General features: G+C 39.1%; 1 protein-coding gene across 3 annotated transcripts; it reads left to right on the top strand.

The window, feature by feature from the left end:
* Positions 1-557: 557 nt before the first annotated feature.
* On the top strand, positions 558-16,246 carry cers2a (ceramide synthase 2a). Of its 3 annotated transcripts, none has more exons than XM_016676119.1 (12): positions 558-1,032; positions 7,250-7,423; positions 7,510-7,627; positions 8,344-8,462; positions 9,530-9,587; positions 9,949-9,999; positions 10,093-10,185; positions 10,823-10,951; positions 12,363-12,469; positions 13,234-13,387; positions 14,656-14,835; positions 14,924-16,246. In XM_016676119.1, the coding sequence occupies exons 2-11, from the start codon at positions 7,251-7,253 to the stop codon at positions 14,785-14,787; spliced, it is 1,134 nt and encodes a 377-aa protein (XP_016531605.1). In that variant the 5' UTR covers positions 558-1,032; position 7,250; the 3' UTR covers positions 14,788-14,835; positions 14,924-16,246. The 3 variants fall into 3 exon arrangements, 2 of the variants coding, with proteins under 2 accessions (XP_016531605.1, XP_007561529.1); XR_476918.2 differs by having other exon boundaries at positions 559-1,032; positions 14,656-14,838; positions 14,926-16,246; XM_007561467.2 differs by having other exon boundaries at positions 559-1,032; positions 14,656-16,246.
* Positions 16,247-16,908: the final 662 nt, after the last annotated feature.

Below are 16,908 nucleotides of genomic sequence, written 5' to 3'. Positions count from 1 at the left end.
AGTCAGTGAATGCAACTAAACAAAACTGTTGATCCCTCCATACAGGGCCGGTCCAAGCCTTTTTGGGGTCCCAAGCAGATTTTCATTTGGGGTCCACCACACCAACATATCAACAACAGATGTTTTATCACTCCAAAGCTACTCTCTGTGTCTAACATGGCTACTGTCGTTAGCATTGTTTGGAATTACACCATACCAGTGTTGCTATGGCTATTGATTTTATCCTTACAGGAGCGGCAAACAAAAATCCCCAAAATATCTGGATTTTGAAATTCAGAGTGGTATTAAGTGTGTGATATTATTTTTAACTAATTGAAAGTAACATAATCCGAAGAACACTACATTTACAGTAAACAAGTTGACGAGTTTGATATTTTATATTTCCCTAAGAGTGGCAGCAGACAACAGGAAGAAGAAATTAGCATATAATTTGTGTAATAATAATAATTGAGGGGTAGGACAGAAGCAACAGCGCCCTCTAAAGGCACAGTATGGGATTTTTGCTGAATTTGGCGTAACAGATAGGGAGGGACTCTTCAGGCGGCACGGATTACCCCTCATACCCGGACGTCACTTTAAATAGCCTGCCTGCCTCTCTTTCATCATCTTGTACAACGAACCATAAAAATCCACTATGTCACTTGAACTCTGTGTCTGATCCGTAACAGCAACCCGCAGTTATCAAGAACCAGGTTGGGGACAAACAAAACAAAAGAAAAACAACTCTGAATTTATCTCCCCCCCACACATTTATATCGACACGGGAGAAGATTTTGAGAAAGAAAGTGCGACATTTTTTATTTATTTATTTATTTATTTATTTTTTGACACAAGGAGAAAACTAAACGGATTCAGTTGCAGGACGATGTGTAACTTGGAGCTACTTTAATGGCGAAATACCCATGAAATCCTCCCGGCTACGACACACAGGACGAGGAGGAGCAGAAGAAGCAGAAGCCGTGATTCCACCCCCGCCCGATGAGCACATTTTCAGCCCGCATTACCTGTCTGCACACGGCGAAGAGACGAGAGGTAAGTGCGGGGCTACGCAGCACCGTTACATGCTGGAGCATCTGTTCGACAAAATGTGCTCTACTCGGCAGTTTAAAGCTTTAAATCACAGTACACTTAATTTAGAGTGCTAATTTTAGAGTGAAACGCGAGAGTGTAGGTCCTGGAGGGTTTATAGGAAGTTTTAAACTTCGCTGACACCCTCCACCATCTTCTGGAAGTTAACCGCTGGAAAACGTTTGCACGTCAAAGTTTAGCTAGCAGGCCTCGTTTTAGCGGGGTTGTGTTGACGAAAACGGAGGGGAAAGACTGCGAGAACGTTAAAGGCAGATGATTAAAGTTCATCTCGATTCGTTAAAACACGTGAAATCGCTCTGTAATGAAGTTGGAGTCGGGTGCTAACTTTCAGCCCGATTCCTTCTGCTTGTTGTACAACTTCTAAAACATTAGCTAGAAGTGTTGCAACGCCTCGTTGTGTGTTTTTGTGCACTCATTGATCAGGAGGATGTGCACAGAGCCTCTTTTGTGTCGAGTTTGCGGCTTATTTTAAGTGTTTGGTAACTTTTTGAAAGCTCCATCCGAGAGTCAGGTAGTCTGTTCCGCTATATATCCCGGATGCGCCCCGCCTGTTGCCGCTCCCTTCCCTGGTTCACGTTAGCAACACTAGAAAAAAAAATTCGACACAGATACTTTTAAGACTGTTTATGTTTGTTTTATTTTATTTTATTAAAGCCCTTTGGGAAAAGTTTTTTTTTTTAACTTATAATGAGCAGGATCAAGTTACATTTTAAAAAAAATAAATAAGTAAATTTAAACTTTGACTGTGCCCATATAAACAACCTCTGTCCAGTTTTTGTATTTTTGGGTGAAACCTTAATTTTACATTTTTAAAGTTTTAAAAATGTTGTAAACATCGACTCATCAACTACTTTTGTTAGTGTTTTCATGGCCGGATTTACACGGATGTTGGCCCCTGGGATGGACCCGGTTTTGGTGCCCTATGCATTACACAAAAATATTTTTTACTAATGCAAAGTACAGTACATTAATACACAGTCCTTTATATCTTGAAGTAGGAACTGATGCATAGTAGGTTTAAAATATAGTTCCCAAGGAAATAAACTATAATATCATAATTTTCAAATACTTGAATATTGGTTATAGCCATAAAAATCGCCAAATATTAATGCAACTCCACTAATGTTGGGTTGGGATTTTTATATGAAATACAGTGCATGAAAACACACGTGTTTAAAAAGAAAAGCCATTTCTTAAGTCTTTCTCAGACTATTACAATATTTTCATGGCCTGGTCTTCCATATGTCAATATGTCAAGAATCACAACCATCTAAGACCAAATAAATTATTGCATGCATGCCAATTGAGGTATAATATCCTGCCAAATATTGCATCTTAGCAGTTCTTTGTGGTTACAAAAATGTATGCAATTTATTTTTAAAAAAAAATCTAAAATATTTTAATATATATATAGCAAATATTTAATTGTAACATAGAGGCAGGTGTGAACCCATTAACTTTTGGCATTGCTGCCAGTTTGTTATGTCGGTTTTTAATATTTTTTTTCTCCATTAATAATTAACAGCTTGATTTCAAAACTGCATTTTGTGTTTACTTGTGTTGCTTTTGGTTAATATTTAAACTGGTTTGATCCTCTGAAACACTGAAGTCTGACAAACATGCAAAAAATAAAAAGAGGAAATCAGGAAGTAGACAAACACTTTCACAACACTGTAAGGTCTGGTGCTCCCATCTGCTCTGAGATGTTAATTCAGAGATGTTGTGTGTTAGTTCAGGCTCTGTAAATCCAGATTTGTCTCGTGGAGAGTTTTAAATACATTTCTGTGAGACATTTTAAAAAGCGTTTATTTTACTTTCACCTAAAAAAAATAAAAAGGCTAGTGCCTTTTTATTTTTTTTCTACAATAACATAAAAGACCACAAAAATATATAAAAATATGGGGTAAAACGACAAAAAATGGAGAGAGGCTAGAGAGGGGAAAACACCTTCACAGCCCCGTATATTGTACAAAAAAAAACCTCTGTAAAAAGAAACTAATTCAGCCGAATGTAGCTACACTATTCTTGCACAACAACGAGTAAGGACTAAAGACACACCAGTAGAAACTGGAAGTTTTCACACACCACATAAAGAGACTCATGCATTTTTCTTACACTGTTTAACGTGGAATCAGAATAAAATTTTCCCGTTTTAGGTCAATTAGGATTGCCCAATTTTTTTTTCTTATTTGCTAAATGCCAGAATAATTTTGTAATTTGGTTCAAATCCCCCAAACTCCAAAGGATAAAGCGACCACCGGGAAAACGAAAGGTATGCCAAGCGTGCTTATTGTTGGAGATGAAGCAGTAAATGGAATCAGCCACGTTTGCAATGCCAAGAAAACGAGAGAGATTTCTTTTCCTGGTGACACTGTGTCTGATTTAACTCACAAAGTGCTCTCCCTAACCACTGATCAGCCAAATATTGAGACTTTAGTTGTGCATGTTGGAGCCAACGATCTGGCAAAGCAAAAATTGGAGATTCTGAAAAAGGACTTTAATAATCTTCTGAACACTATGGGGAACATTAAAAATGAAGTTATTTCCCAGCGGTCCAATTCCATCACCTCAATGGGGAGACGAAAAACACTCCAGGCTGCTCATGATAAACAAATGGCTGATTAAAACCTGCCCTGCCAGCTCAGTGACCTTCATCGATAACCTCTGGATCTATTGGCAGCGCTTTCACCTCTTTGGAAGAGGCGGACGCAATCTTAACAAACACGGGATAAGGCTGCTCACTGCAAACGTTTTTCATTTTATCAACAAGAACAATGTGACCATTGCTTCAGAGGAACAGGTTCAAGGATGTCTGACTACGATGGAACCCTCCGCGTATCAAGAACAAACTATCCCAAAACAAACTGATAGAACATCAACTGGGGACAGAACGACTGGTTCCCCTCCTCCCTCCACTCATTCGCTGCATTCACAAGATGCCTATGAAGAAATGTCTTCCGGGCCAGAGTTTCTCAGATTTACAGATGGTATGGATCGACAGGCTCGCCTCGGCACATCTCTCCTTAGCGCTAACAGCAGACCTCATTTCATCTAAGCCTGACTTCCCAGAGGATCCAGCACTCTGCGTTTCTGAGGTCTGAGCCCGGGGTCCAGATGTTATCTTTACACCCGACTTCCTCCAGAATGTGTCTGGTCCCCCGGCACTGCAAAGCAGGACATGACCTGTCCGGATCACTACAAGAAAAGTTACAAAAAACAGAAATGTAAAAAACAGCGGTCTCAATTCAAACCTCAGACTGATCCGCCGCCTAAAGGAACCTCAGACTGAAGAACTTTCAGCCTCCAAGTCACTTAAACTGGCTCTTTTAAATACCAGATCTCTTTGTGCTAAAGCTCTATTAACTAATGATTTCATCACCGAGCATAATACTGATGTTTTATTTCTGACAGAAACATGGCTGAATGACAATAATGAACCAACCATACTAATTGAATCAGCGCCTCCTACATACAATTTTTTAAGTGAGAATATAAAACATAAAAAAGGAGGAGGCGTGGCTTAAATTTTTAAGAATACCATGAACTGTAGTAAAATCTCTTTGGGTCATTTCACGTCTTTTGAGTATCTGGGAATTGAGGTAAAAGGCCACAAACGAACTTTGACACTAACTTTATACAAAACTGCAACATGCGTGGAAAATTTATTTACGGACTTGAATGAGCTTCTATCTCTCGTATGCATTGATTGTGATTGTTTAAAAATTGTCTGTGATTTCAACATTCATGTTGACAACCCCCAAAACAGAGGGGCAAAAATAAAGCTCTTTAACATATTAGAGAGTTTTGGTTTAACACAACGTGTCAAACAAGCAACACACACTCAAGGACACACACTGGACCTGGTTATCAGTAAGGGTATGAATATTTCCAATGTCTCTGTAACTGATGTCGCCTTGTCGGATCACTTTGCTGTTATCTTTGACAGTTCTTACCCCTTGACCCACTTGGACAAATGGCTACTGTCACAAAATGTTCTTTTCACAGAAAACACAGCAGAAACATTTAATCAGATCTACTCTTCTTCCTTGCCCTTGAGCAGTAATGATGCAGATAAGTTGGTAGATGTTTTTCAGTCTAAAGTTTCAGATGTCACTGATCACATTGCTCCCATTAAAGTGAAGGTTGTGTCTGGTAGGAAGAAATCTCCGTGGAGAAATGCACAAACAGTTCAATCTGCAAGACGACTCTGATTTAAAGATCGGTAATCGTCCAGAAAACTGCAATCGGTGCAGTTTTGGCGACAGCTAAAGCTAGTGGTTTTAGCTGTCGCCATTTCTGTGGTTAAAAACGGAGGATGATTTTCAACGTGCATAATCTTTATAGCATGTTTACATTTTTTGCTTTCGCTTTCCTCATTTCACAATTGCCTTTTTCTGTATGTTGAAGTAAGCGCATTTTGCATTTGAGAACATGGAAACACGTCTTGACAACTAAACGGCCTCGAGGAATGTTTGCAGTTCTCCCATTGGACAGAAAGTGTCTCTGCAGGTTCATTCAAATCCCAGAGTAAACTCTCGAGGGCCGACTGCAAACCCGAAACCATTGACCTAATTTAGCACAATCAGCCAAGAGGCCATTCATTGTTCTTTTGGAAGCAGGTGAAAGACTCGTTCTGACCAGCAGGTTGCAAATTGATGAGCTCTTTGAGAACAGGGCAGCTCATTCCAGTTCCTCGTTTTATTATGCAGGAAGCGGGTGGAATAACCGCAGAGCTTAACTTTAAGAGACTCCAACGTTGGGACAAAGGTTGTTGCATAATCACCCTCGCACTAAAAACCTGCTGATCTGGCATTTGAAAGCTTTTCTCTGATGACCGAGCAAGTCGCTGAGGTGTTGTCAGCAAACTCCGCTGATATCCTCCCGGTTTAACGAGCGACCCTTCGGCTGTTTATACGCTCCCATCAGAAGGCCGGTGACTCGGAGGCATAAAGAAAGCGAATCGTACGGGATCACTCAAATTCAAGCGACAGTTTGACACAGTGCAAAAATGAAAGCCCACCCTCCAATCTGCTTATTGCTCATTTTTCATGTGACCGGTTTTAATTTACCACATTACAGGCGCGATTGTTATGGGGATTTTTGTGATTAATTCACACCCCAGAAATGCTTTGAGTCTCTTGTTTATTCGGTACAAAGCGCAAAACGTTTGGTGTACTTTGCTAATGACTAAGAAGAAGTTTAAGATGACTTATTCTGAAATAAATGCACTTTCTAAATGGATTTGAATTGCTTTACTGATTGGAGTTGTTTTGTGAAAGGCCAACAAAAAACAGTGAAAAAATTCAAAATGTTTTACATGACAGATATCTAATATTTGAATCAATTTTCTTGTCTGTAAATCTATAAAATGGTGTAGGTATGTCACATAAAACCTATTAAAATTCAGTGTTGTGCTTGAAACATTAGAAATTCGAAGGGAAATAAATACCTCTCCACCCACTGATGGTGCCAATTAAATAATCAGATTACTTTATGAATCTGAATGGATGGAGCTTTGTGCACAAAGTTGGCACAATTGATTAAACCTTCTGGAAATATTTTATATTCAGTTATTCTGTCTTATACAAATCAGTTTCTACTTATCATGCAACTTTAAGCAGTTTACTGTACTGGAATCATGTTAGCATTTGAAAAACCTTTTTTTTCTTCTTTTGTTTTTACAAATGAAAGAGTAGAAATAAAACTGGAGACATTTCTTGGATATGTTGCTCAACAGACTATAACCACATCCTCTGCTAGTTGTGTAATTTCCTTCTCTAGATTCAGAGAACCACAATATTGAGAATCTAATGAGCGCTATGAAACTTGAATCCAGATGTTGATCATACTTTCTGTAAAACTAAAACCTTTTCCTCATTCCGTTGCTGCTGATTTGTTATTGAATTCCTGCATCTACGAAACTCCTACGAATCAAGCCTTTCATCCCTTTTTGTTTGATCGCGTTGCTTATTACATTAGAGAAATGATCTATCATTGGTCCTGATCAGCTTCGGGAGGAAGTGGTCAGATATCAAGAAGCCGACTCGCACACAGTCGGTTCCTGGCTGTCTGTTGGACAATCAACGAAGTGACCAAATCCTCCATTTTAACATCTGCCTTAGTTTTGTTTTCTCAGCTCTCCTTTGTGTTTTGCTTTTAGGATGTTATCTTGGTTAAATGAGCTGATATGGGCCGACTGGATCTGGTTCCCAGAAGGCTACGGCTGGGACGACCTGAAGGATCACGATGGGAAAGTCTTCCCTAAAACTCGGGACCTGTGGGCGGTTCTCCCCGTCTCGCTCTGCTTCCTTATCATCAGACAGATATTTGAGCAGTGAGTCATTTTAATCTCCGTGGCTTTTTTTGTTTGCTTCTGAGGACTGTTAGATGTGACGCTAACTCTGCTTCTCTGCTCCGTAGGACAATAGCACTTCCTTTAGCGTCTCTGCTGGGAGTGAGAGACAAGCATCGTGTCTGTGCGTCGCCTAATCCCGTCCTGGAGTCTCACTTCTGTAGCACATCAAAACATCCCACACAGGTACTCCCACTGCAAACATCAGCGCTGAATTTATTCCCTGTTCTGAATGTTGGTTTAGTTCATTTATTCATCCAGAGGCTTTTCCACAATAATCATCCACCCATCTGTCTGTCTGTACATCCGTCTTTTCACCCATCCGTCAATTTGTTTGTCTATCCTTCTAGCTGTCCACCTATCTGTTTGTCCATCTGTCCTTCTGTCCAGTTGTCATCCGTTTGTCCATCTGTCCTTCTGTCCAGTTGTCATCAGTCTGTCCTTCTGTCCAGTTGTCATCTGTTTGTCCATCTGTCCTTCTGTCCAGTTGTCATCCGTTTGTCCATTTGTCCTTCTGTCCAGTTGTCATCTGTTTGTCCTTCTGTCCAGTTGTCATCTGTTTGTCCATCTGTCTATCTGTCCAGTTCTCGTCTGTCTGTCCATCCATTGATCCGTTTGTCTTTCTGTTTGTCCGTTTGTTTTTCTACTCCCACCAAATGTTTGTCTCCAGTCATCCAGCCAACCATCCGTTTGTCTGTCCGTCCATTCAGTCCGTCCACAGGGTAAAAATGCCTCCAGACTTTCAAAATCAGAGCCTGGACAAAAATACAGATATGACATGAAAAACTGCCAAGAACGGATAAAAGTTTTGCTTGTAGATTCTGATGTGGGGCGTTCGGTGCGGTCCAACCCGAATGCAGCACCAGGTTCAGTTTCCTCCCTGCTGTCTTGTCTCCTTCCAGAGATCCATAGAGAGTTTAAGTAAACAGACGGGATGCTCGGTGCGACAGGTGCAGCGGTGGTTCAGGCGACGGAGAAATCAAGACCGACCCAGCAAGCTCAAGAAGTTTCAGGAAGCGAGGTTGGTTTACGTCCGCGCTTCTAAATCCTCCCATTTCCCTCCGAACAGAACCGCATTTCCTTTGAGTCCCAGTGCTCACATAGTTTCATTTTTCTGGAGGTCATGATGTTCTCTCGCAAATGAAACATTTCTTGCGAGCGTGTCGACGTGAAAGCATGCAAACCCTGCAGCAGCACTTCGTGGGGAAGTCGTCTCTCGCAGAAACCGCAGAGCAGCGCCGGCTCTGAGCTCCCACCGGCAGCCGCCGTTGTAAAACAGTAACAGTGATTTATTGAGGTTGTTGTTGTAAAGCCGCCGTGAGAGACATTCCTGCCGCACATTAAAGCTTTTAATTGCGTCGTATTCGACTGTTTCCACGCGGCACAGATGACCTCTTCATCACGAGTGGCTCCTTTTCTAGCTGCAAGCCGCACCCACAAAGTGGGAGGAAGCATTTCACAAAACCTGTTGCAGAAAGAGGAAAAAAAACTGACATCTGGTGAGCGGCAAAACCAACGCAGGCCAGCTGTTTCCCAGCTGCCGTTTGTCCGTCTCAGTAGATAATGGATTGTGAATTTTATCATGATATTTCGTAGCGCTTTTGGGATAATGATAAACGATAAAAGAAAACTATTTATTACTTCACTTCACCACAAATACGCTGCGTTTGAAGAGTATTTTTCAGGAAGCCACATGTGATTTCTATTACTAACGCTACAAGTAAAGACTTAACTTTAATCACATTTTCAAATTTATTCATATTTATTGATGCTCTCCGGGAACAAAAATCGTAGAGAAAACAGTAAAAATTAGATTTTTAGTTACTTTTTTAACATTAACTGAAATTTATCACGAGAACCATAAATCAAAAATTCTTATTGTGACATTAAATTTTTCACAATAAATGATAAACGATACGATATGTGGCTAAACTATCATTTTTCCTTCTCGTAAATCTCGTAATCACAACAGCTTTTTACCCTTCTTTGAGCACCTTTTAGTCAAGTTTTTTATGTTTTGCTACATAAAGCACTACACTATTAAACACTATTCCTGTTTTCTGAGATAATTGCTTTATTCTTTTGCAGCTGGAGGTTTACATTTTACCTTCTTGCTTTCTTTGCTGGCCTGGCAGTCCTTGTTGATGTAAGTAGTGCGCCCAAAGCTTGTCATGCAGATGAACTGAAAAATCATCAACATTTAAGTTACTAATCTTTCATTAATGATTTTTTTTCTTGTCTCGTTTTTTTTTTTCCCCAACTAGCCCCTTCTTTTTGTTTTTGTTTTTTTACAGTGGGCTGTTCATTTTATTTTACAGAATCTTCAGTGTTCATTTCTTATTTCGGTTGTTTTTGAAAAACGACGAATTATTGAGTTTCTTTTAATTTTTGATGTGATTAATTGAGTTATTGTTTGTCTGTGGCGGGTCTAACAGTTGTAGATTTGTGGACATTTAAAAACGTCCTCGTCCTGCTTCTCACATCATACTTTTCCTGCTTCTTCGTAGAAACCGTGGTTCCATGATGTAAAACTGGTGTGGGAAAACTTCCCCAAAATGGTGATTATTGTTTATTCAAATGTTTCTCCTGAAGTTGTGAGTATTTTCCTGTGTTTTTACTGAACGAGATTTGAACGTTTCCTCGTTTTCCAGCCGCTGTTGACCTCCCAGTACTGGTACTACATGATCGAGCTCGGCTTCTACGTCTCCCTGGTTTTCAGCGTGGCATCGGATGTCAAGCGGAAGGCAAGTGAAGCCGCATTGTGTCTAAATAGTTTGACGTTACACACCTTCGCCCTCGGAAACCGTCCGTCAAGAGTGGTAATTTCCTAAGTGCCTGAAAATGATCTCTTGTGTTTGTGCCGCGTTTTGAGGTTTGGGTATTGATTTGCTCGTGAAATCCTGACGCGTCGTATCGACTGCAGCTCGTCGGCTTTTCGAGCTCTCCGTAAAGACGATCTCCTGAGCTGCTCATGTGTGACATGTCGGGTTAATGTGTGCAGGAGGTTTACATGTTGTTCAGAAAGCGCTAAAGCTGCAAACCTCAAACCAGTGGAGGCTGATAATCTGTCAAACCAAAACAGGGTTTTAGCTAGAAAGCAGGTTAAAGTTCAGCAGAATGCCACCGTGTTGAAGTCTCCCTTTTAATCTGAGAATTAGTTTTGTCGTTTCCAGCTAAACGTCTTGACGTGAATGTTTTTAAACGTAGCGTAGCTTCTCTAACTGTGCGCTCTGCTTTATGCAGAGAGTAAATCATTTAAAAAAAAAAGAAAACTGGATCCTGGAGCATTGCTTTATTGAGGAATGTTTACAGCTCGATCAATAAGTCACCAATCCTTGGGTGCATTTGGGTTTTTAACATCACCTGTTTCTTCCTGTCAAGGATTTCAAAGAACAAATCGTTCACCATGTGGCTACCATCCTCCTCATCAGCTTCTCCTGGCTGGTCAACTACATCCGAGCCGGGACTTTGATCATGTTGGTGCACGACGCCTCTGACTATCTTATGGAGGTATGATGCGCCCAAAAGGCCAAAAATGGTTGTTTTTTTATGCTTCTTCACAAATGTATGCGTTATAAAATCCAAAGGGTTAAACCAAAATGACATTAAAAAGGGTTAGATGGTGGATTTTGTGTGTGGCGAACCATTTTTAATTTGGTTTTAATTGTGTTGTGGGTCGTCAACCCAGTTTTACTTTACTAAAAGAAGTTATCAGATTTGTCATTAAAATTTCCTGATTTTTCAAGGTGAATTAAGCCATGCCACACTGAGAGGGATCTGTGTTTTGTTAAAACACGCCCACAGCATTACACCTCCTCTACCGTACCTGTGCTTTCCCACATATTCAGCCTTTGTTTCGCCTAAATAATTTGTTGCAGAAAACCTCAAAGTTGATCTCACTTGTGGAGGATGGACCAAAAACACAAAATCTAACAAAGCATTTTTACTCTATTTTCTAATGCAAATACCTTAGTGCACTAAAAAAAAAAAAGAAAACGCACTAGTTCGACTGGCAAATTATTTCACTTATAACATTGGAAGAATATGTTTTTATAAGTAGAACTACTACTTTTAAAAAAAAAATCAACATTAGGGAATTATTAAAAAACAATCTCTTATATCTAGCTGAAAAGTTACTTGTTTTATTTCATTTGTACTAAGATCTTTGCACTGGAAACTAGACAAAAACTACTCAGCATTATTTTGTGTTTTTGCAGCGTACAAACTGGATTTGTATGCAACTGAAATGTAATCTGGTTGTGTGATTTTTGGGAATGGATCATTACTTTTTTTGCCCTGTTATTGGGTAAATTTCAGCCACAAAGTATCAGGCGAGTGGAAACAAACAGGTGTGCACACCACAGAAATAACACTAAAAATAGAAGCTGTACAGTTGCAGGAAGTGAGAACGTTGCAGTTATTGATAGATGTAAATGGTACAAACACACAGTATTAATAAGCTTATATGTGTAGAGCGATATGTTTGTGCAAAAACAAAAAAAAATCCTTTTAAGAGAAACTATAAAGGTAATTCTAACTGATTATTTTTAGAGCTGCGTTAAATAGTCTAGCTGAGCATCTCCTGGTAGGAACAACCTGCAGCAGTGTTGCTTTGTGTGTTTGGGATGCAGCAGCTTGTCACTGATGGAGCAATCCATGCTGTATAATTTATCACTGAGTGTAGATTACAAGTGTGAGAATGATTTATTAACTGTTTGACAGAAGAGCAACAATTGGTTCTGCCATTTTTTCCCCCCAGATATCTTCTCTTGGTTAAAATAATTGAACAGTTTTACATCAGCAGAAATGAATATTTCTTCGATATTTGTAGAGAGTTTCTGTCCTGTAGAGGTAAAAAAAAAAAAAAAAAACTACAAATAAAAATAAAAAAATCTCCTTTTTTCTTCTGCTTTCTTTCTAGTCGGCCAAAATGTTTAACTACGCAGGCTGGAAAAAAACCTGCAACTTCATCTTCACTGTGTTCGCTGCAGTTTTCATCATCACCCGCCTCATCATCTTCCCCTTCTGGTAAAACGGAAAAACATCGCGCATGATGCGTCACACGCATGTTTATTCGATGCAATGTTTAATAGGAATGTGTGAGTGGTGGCTGCGGAGCTGAATTTCTATATTTTTGTTCTTCTTTGCATATTTTATTTACACATTTGGCACCATCGTCATATTTGTCCCAGGTTAATTGAACTCATTTGTTTTCTGCACCGTCAGCAAGTTGTTTAGTTTTAAAATGGAAATAATTAACCAAATGCCTTGAGTTATTTTTGTTTTTCATGCGTAAATTAAAAAAAAAATTAATATTTTCCTGCCATCAGGAAGTTTGGAAACATTTAGGAGAATGACAGATTGGCGTTTCGATCATTTTAGTGTTTTTGATTTAGCGATAATGCTCCTTCACTGTACCACCTCTTCAGCATTCAGTCTCCCATAAACAAGTCGGCGTGAGTTTTCTCATTCTTTGGATGTCACTTCCTACTCTGCCACAAAAGCAGCTGTTCAACAGAGACGCTCAGTGTGGGAGGAATCACTGAGACGCCATTTTATACTTATCAATGTTTTATCATTGGCTACGGTTACGTTCTTCACACTCAAGAAGCAGCAAATCCGTACTTGAAATATAAATTTGTTGACGTTTTCACAACTTTTTAGTGTTTTTTTTTTTCCCCCGCTCTTCAAACAATGTTTCTTTGTCTGAGCTCCCGGCCCGTTCTCAACGGGCTCCAGAGGATAACTGACGCCGGTTCTGAATGGACCCCTTTGTTCGCCCCTTTCTCCAGGATCATATATGCAACAGGCGTGTACCCGCTGTCCCTCTACTCCACCTTCTTCGGCTTCTACTTCTTCAACGGGCTGCTGGTGGTGCTGCTGATTCTGCACGTCTTCTGGACGGGACTCATCCTACGCATGGTCATCAAATTCCTGCCAGGAAATGTAAGAAAAAGCAACAGAAATCAGTGTCTTATTGGGATTTTTTTTATTTTTTTAGGTGCAATAAAGTGCGTGCGTGGTCTCAAAATCATTTCTTTGCACATAAAAATCAAAATGTAACACCTTTCACTCCGACGCTCCAAAATAAAACTCCAAGCTGTCCTGTGAGGCTGTCAGAGGTTTGTTAGAGACGACAGAGGAAGCATCTTGTGAGAGAGAAAGGGAAGAGCACGGCAACTTTGGAGGATCTGCAGAGATCCTCGGCTCAGGTGGAAGAATCTGTTGCTGCTGTTTGAAAATCCAGAACTTTGGCCGTAATCGAAATGGAATAGATGGAGAGCTGTTGCTGAAATGAAGCTGTAAGAGGAACTCTTTGCAGTTTGTTACAAGCCGTGCAAGGAACTAAAAATCTGAATTATATAAAACATTATGAGAGCCAGAAAACTAATCCTGAATGCAAGCCTGTCACAGTAAGCAATAAATCAGTTAGTCGCACGATAAATTAAAATGAGCCCAGTAATTTTTATTTGCAAGCCCGTTTGTGTTGCTTTGCCTCACTTTTAAAGAGACCGCAGCCCTTTAATGTTATTAAAAAGGACAGATTAGTTTTACATTTTTCATATATTTTACAAAATTCATAAGTTTTGACCGTTTTCCTTGTCTGGGCTTAATGATTAATATGTTTAGAAGGGAGAGGTTTCATAATGTACTTTATTTATGGTTTTGGTTTTATTTGTTTTAGTTTTTGATATTTAAAATGTGTTGCAGTTTAAATCTTCTTTTGAAATTAAAGATTGTTGATCTTTTAGAGGGTGAACTTGCATTAATATGTTAGTTTGGTGTTAGTTGATATCATAGTTTAACAAAGAAAAATTGGCTATTGTGACAGGCCTACCTCCATATCACTCTTAAAACTCCGTCCTCATGATAAAATTCGGTGGTGGCAGCATCATGCTGTGGGAAGCTGGCAGATCCTGCCAGAACTGATGGTGAAAATGGTTGCAGAAGAAAAAAAAAGTCTGTTGGCAAGCTACTAAAGATCTGAAGTTTAGGTTCACTTTGCAGCAGTCTGTTGTCAAATTGGACAAAAACACGCCACACTTTTCAGATTTTTAGCTGTAAAACTATGGCCTTGAAAACTGAATAAATTAATCAAAGTCTTCAAATAAGGGGACAAGATGTGGACGAGTTGATGACAGCATTGCAACAAAGTCGCATCAGCCGACCGAAATTCAACACGTTTTCCGTTCCGCTTTGTGTTTTTGCGACAGGACATCGTGGAGGACGAGCGCAGCGATAAAGAGGAGACGGAGTCAGACGACGAAGACGACTGCGGCAAGCCGAAGAACGGCCATGTGCAAAACGGTCACTCTGTCCTCAACAACCACAGGAAAAGAGACTGACTGGGCAGAAAGAGAGAGACTGGGTGATTTCAAAACAACAAAAAAGAAAAGGTGACAGTGGCGCCCTCATCTGGAAGCTGAAGAACATGCAGCAGGCATCACGCTCAGATTTACTCTCGTTTGTATTCTACGTTTTAGGAAACGCAGTCAGCTCCGAGGAGATGGCCCGGCCTCTTTGTGGATTACACTAAGATAGAAAAGGAGCCGTTACGATCCCGTTTGCCTCCAAGCAGCAGAACAAATTTCCACTTCTATGTTTTTCCTCTTTGCCAGCCCGCCTGCTCGCAGCTTTGTTTCCTTGGTGGGAATATTTCCTGGAAACTCGGCTCTTCAGATGGTTTCTCCCGTCCCCCGCAGCTCATTAATGCTCTTCCGAGTGTCGATCTAAAAACTTGACTTATTTTTGCTCTAAATAAACGCACTGACGCCAGAGATGACGTGATGAGCACTACTGTAAATGTGGCAGTGATTTCTTTTTTTTATTTTTATTTTATTTTTTTTCTCCTATGGACCATAAATTGCCTTAAGTCCAAAGTTTTATTCAATTACAAAAACAAATAAATAAATAAAGGTTTCTGCTGCGTTTCTGCCGCTCTGGCTATTTTCGGTTAAACGTTGCGCCTCCAGCCAGGTTTAAGACGAAACAGTTGCTAAATAATAATAATATTTTTGTAATAGTGCGAGTGAAGGTGGCTAGCTTGCCATATGAGCTGAAATGTGCCTTTGGAGAAATGTGTCTTTAAATACTCACTTTTCTGAGAGATGGCTTGTTTTAAATGTTTGTTTTGTTTAAAAATCTTAAAGTTTTCTCACTTTTCTTTTCATCGTTTAATTCTCTTAGTGCGGCCAAAAAGTTAAAATTTGGGAGCAAAGTGTTTGATTAAGTCGATCAGTAAATGTTGATTATTTTCTGGCCGGAGTAATCCAAAGCATATCCATTTAGTATACTTGTTTTTATTTTATTTTTTTTATCTTATTATTATTTATGTCTCGGTCATCTTGAGATGCACTTTACGGTTCTTTAGACGATCAGTATTGTCTGAAAAAAAAAAAACTGGTGAATCATTTTAGTTACATTGTTTGATTCAGATTTCAAATCATTTGTTTGGAGGTTCAAAAAAATAATTTCAGCCGTTTATTTTTATATTTATTCACGTGAATATTCATTTGTTTTGATAGAATTTTTTTGGTTTAGCCAGGAACAAAGAAAGATGGTAGTGAGTAAACAAAACGTTAACGCCAAATTGTTGTTTACATTTTCTAAGACGCTGTTATTTGCAAGTGCCTTCATCATTTCAACTGTTAAATTGTTAGAAAAAATAAATCTTCTTCTCGAATGCCTTCTTGACCAATCACACGCAGCTCTCGTTTTGACAACTTTGCTTCTGCTGACGTGTTTTTATCCTCCCTGAGTTGTACATTTCTAACATGGATGACATAAATTTGTGTGGAAAACGTCTGTTTTTGTTGCATTTATTTCTGAAGACGATGTTGAAATGTTTTTATGGATTTTATTTCTGAACAATTTTTTTTCACTGAGGTTTGCTTTGTGTTTTCTTTGCATTTTGTAGACAAAAAGACTAGTTGGGTAAATACAAAATGTGATTAAGTTTTTTTTTTTGTTTGTTTTTTTTTACCGGAAATAACTAATATTTTTAGTATACCTTCTCTGATAACATGTTCAAAGTAGTTGAGGTGCAAAAAAACCAAAACAAAAAAAATGGATCATATTGCCATATAGTAAAATTTTTGTGCTTCGTTTTATAGTTTTAAAATATGAAATTTTCAAAAAGCAGGTTGATTAGCTTTTTTTTTTTTTTTAATACATCCTGACCTAAATTACTAATAAGGTAAAAAGGATCAGTCAGAATTTGGTTAACGCTGTAATTTTGGACTCTTTGCATAAATCTGAGGAATCTGGGGTAATAAAAAAAGCACATTATTTATTAGAATCAAAAGAATACTGCTCAAAATGTTGAAGATTTGGCCATGATTGCATTTTTTATGATTCTCTGTGGAATACTGGTGGAAAGTTTTAGCTTTTTTTTATTTTTATTTTTTAAAAGAAAACTAGTTTTTTTTTCCTCCCACCCTCCTCTACTGTATTTTGGCTGCAGGCTT

The sequence above is a fragment of the Poecilia formosa genome, unplaced genomic scaffold (genome assembly GCF_000485575.1).
Source record: "Poecilia formosa unplaced genomic scaffold, Poecilia_formosa-5.1.2 Scaffold127, whole genome shotgun sequence".
NCBI classification, from domain to species: domain Eukaryota; kingdom Metazoa; phylum Chordata; class Actinopteri; order Cyprinodontiformes; family Poeciliidae; genus Poecilia; species Poecilia formosa.
This window is presented reverse-complemented; position numbering and strand designations above follow the sequence as displayed.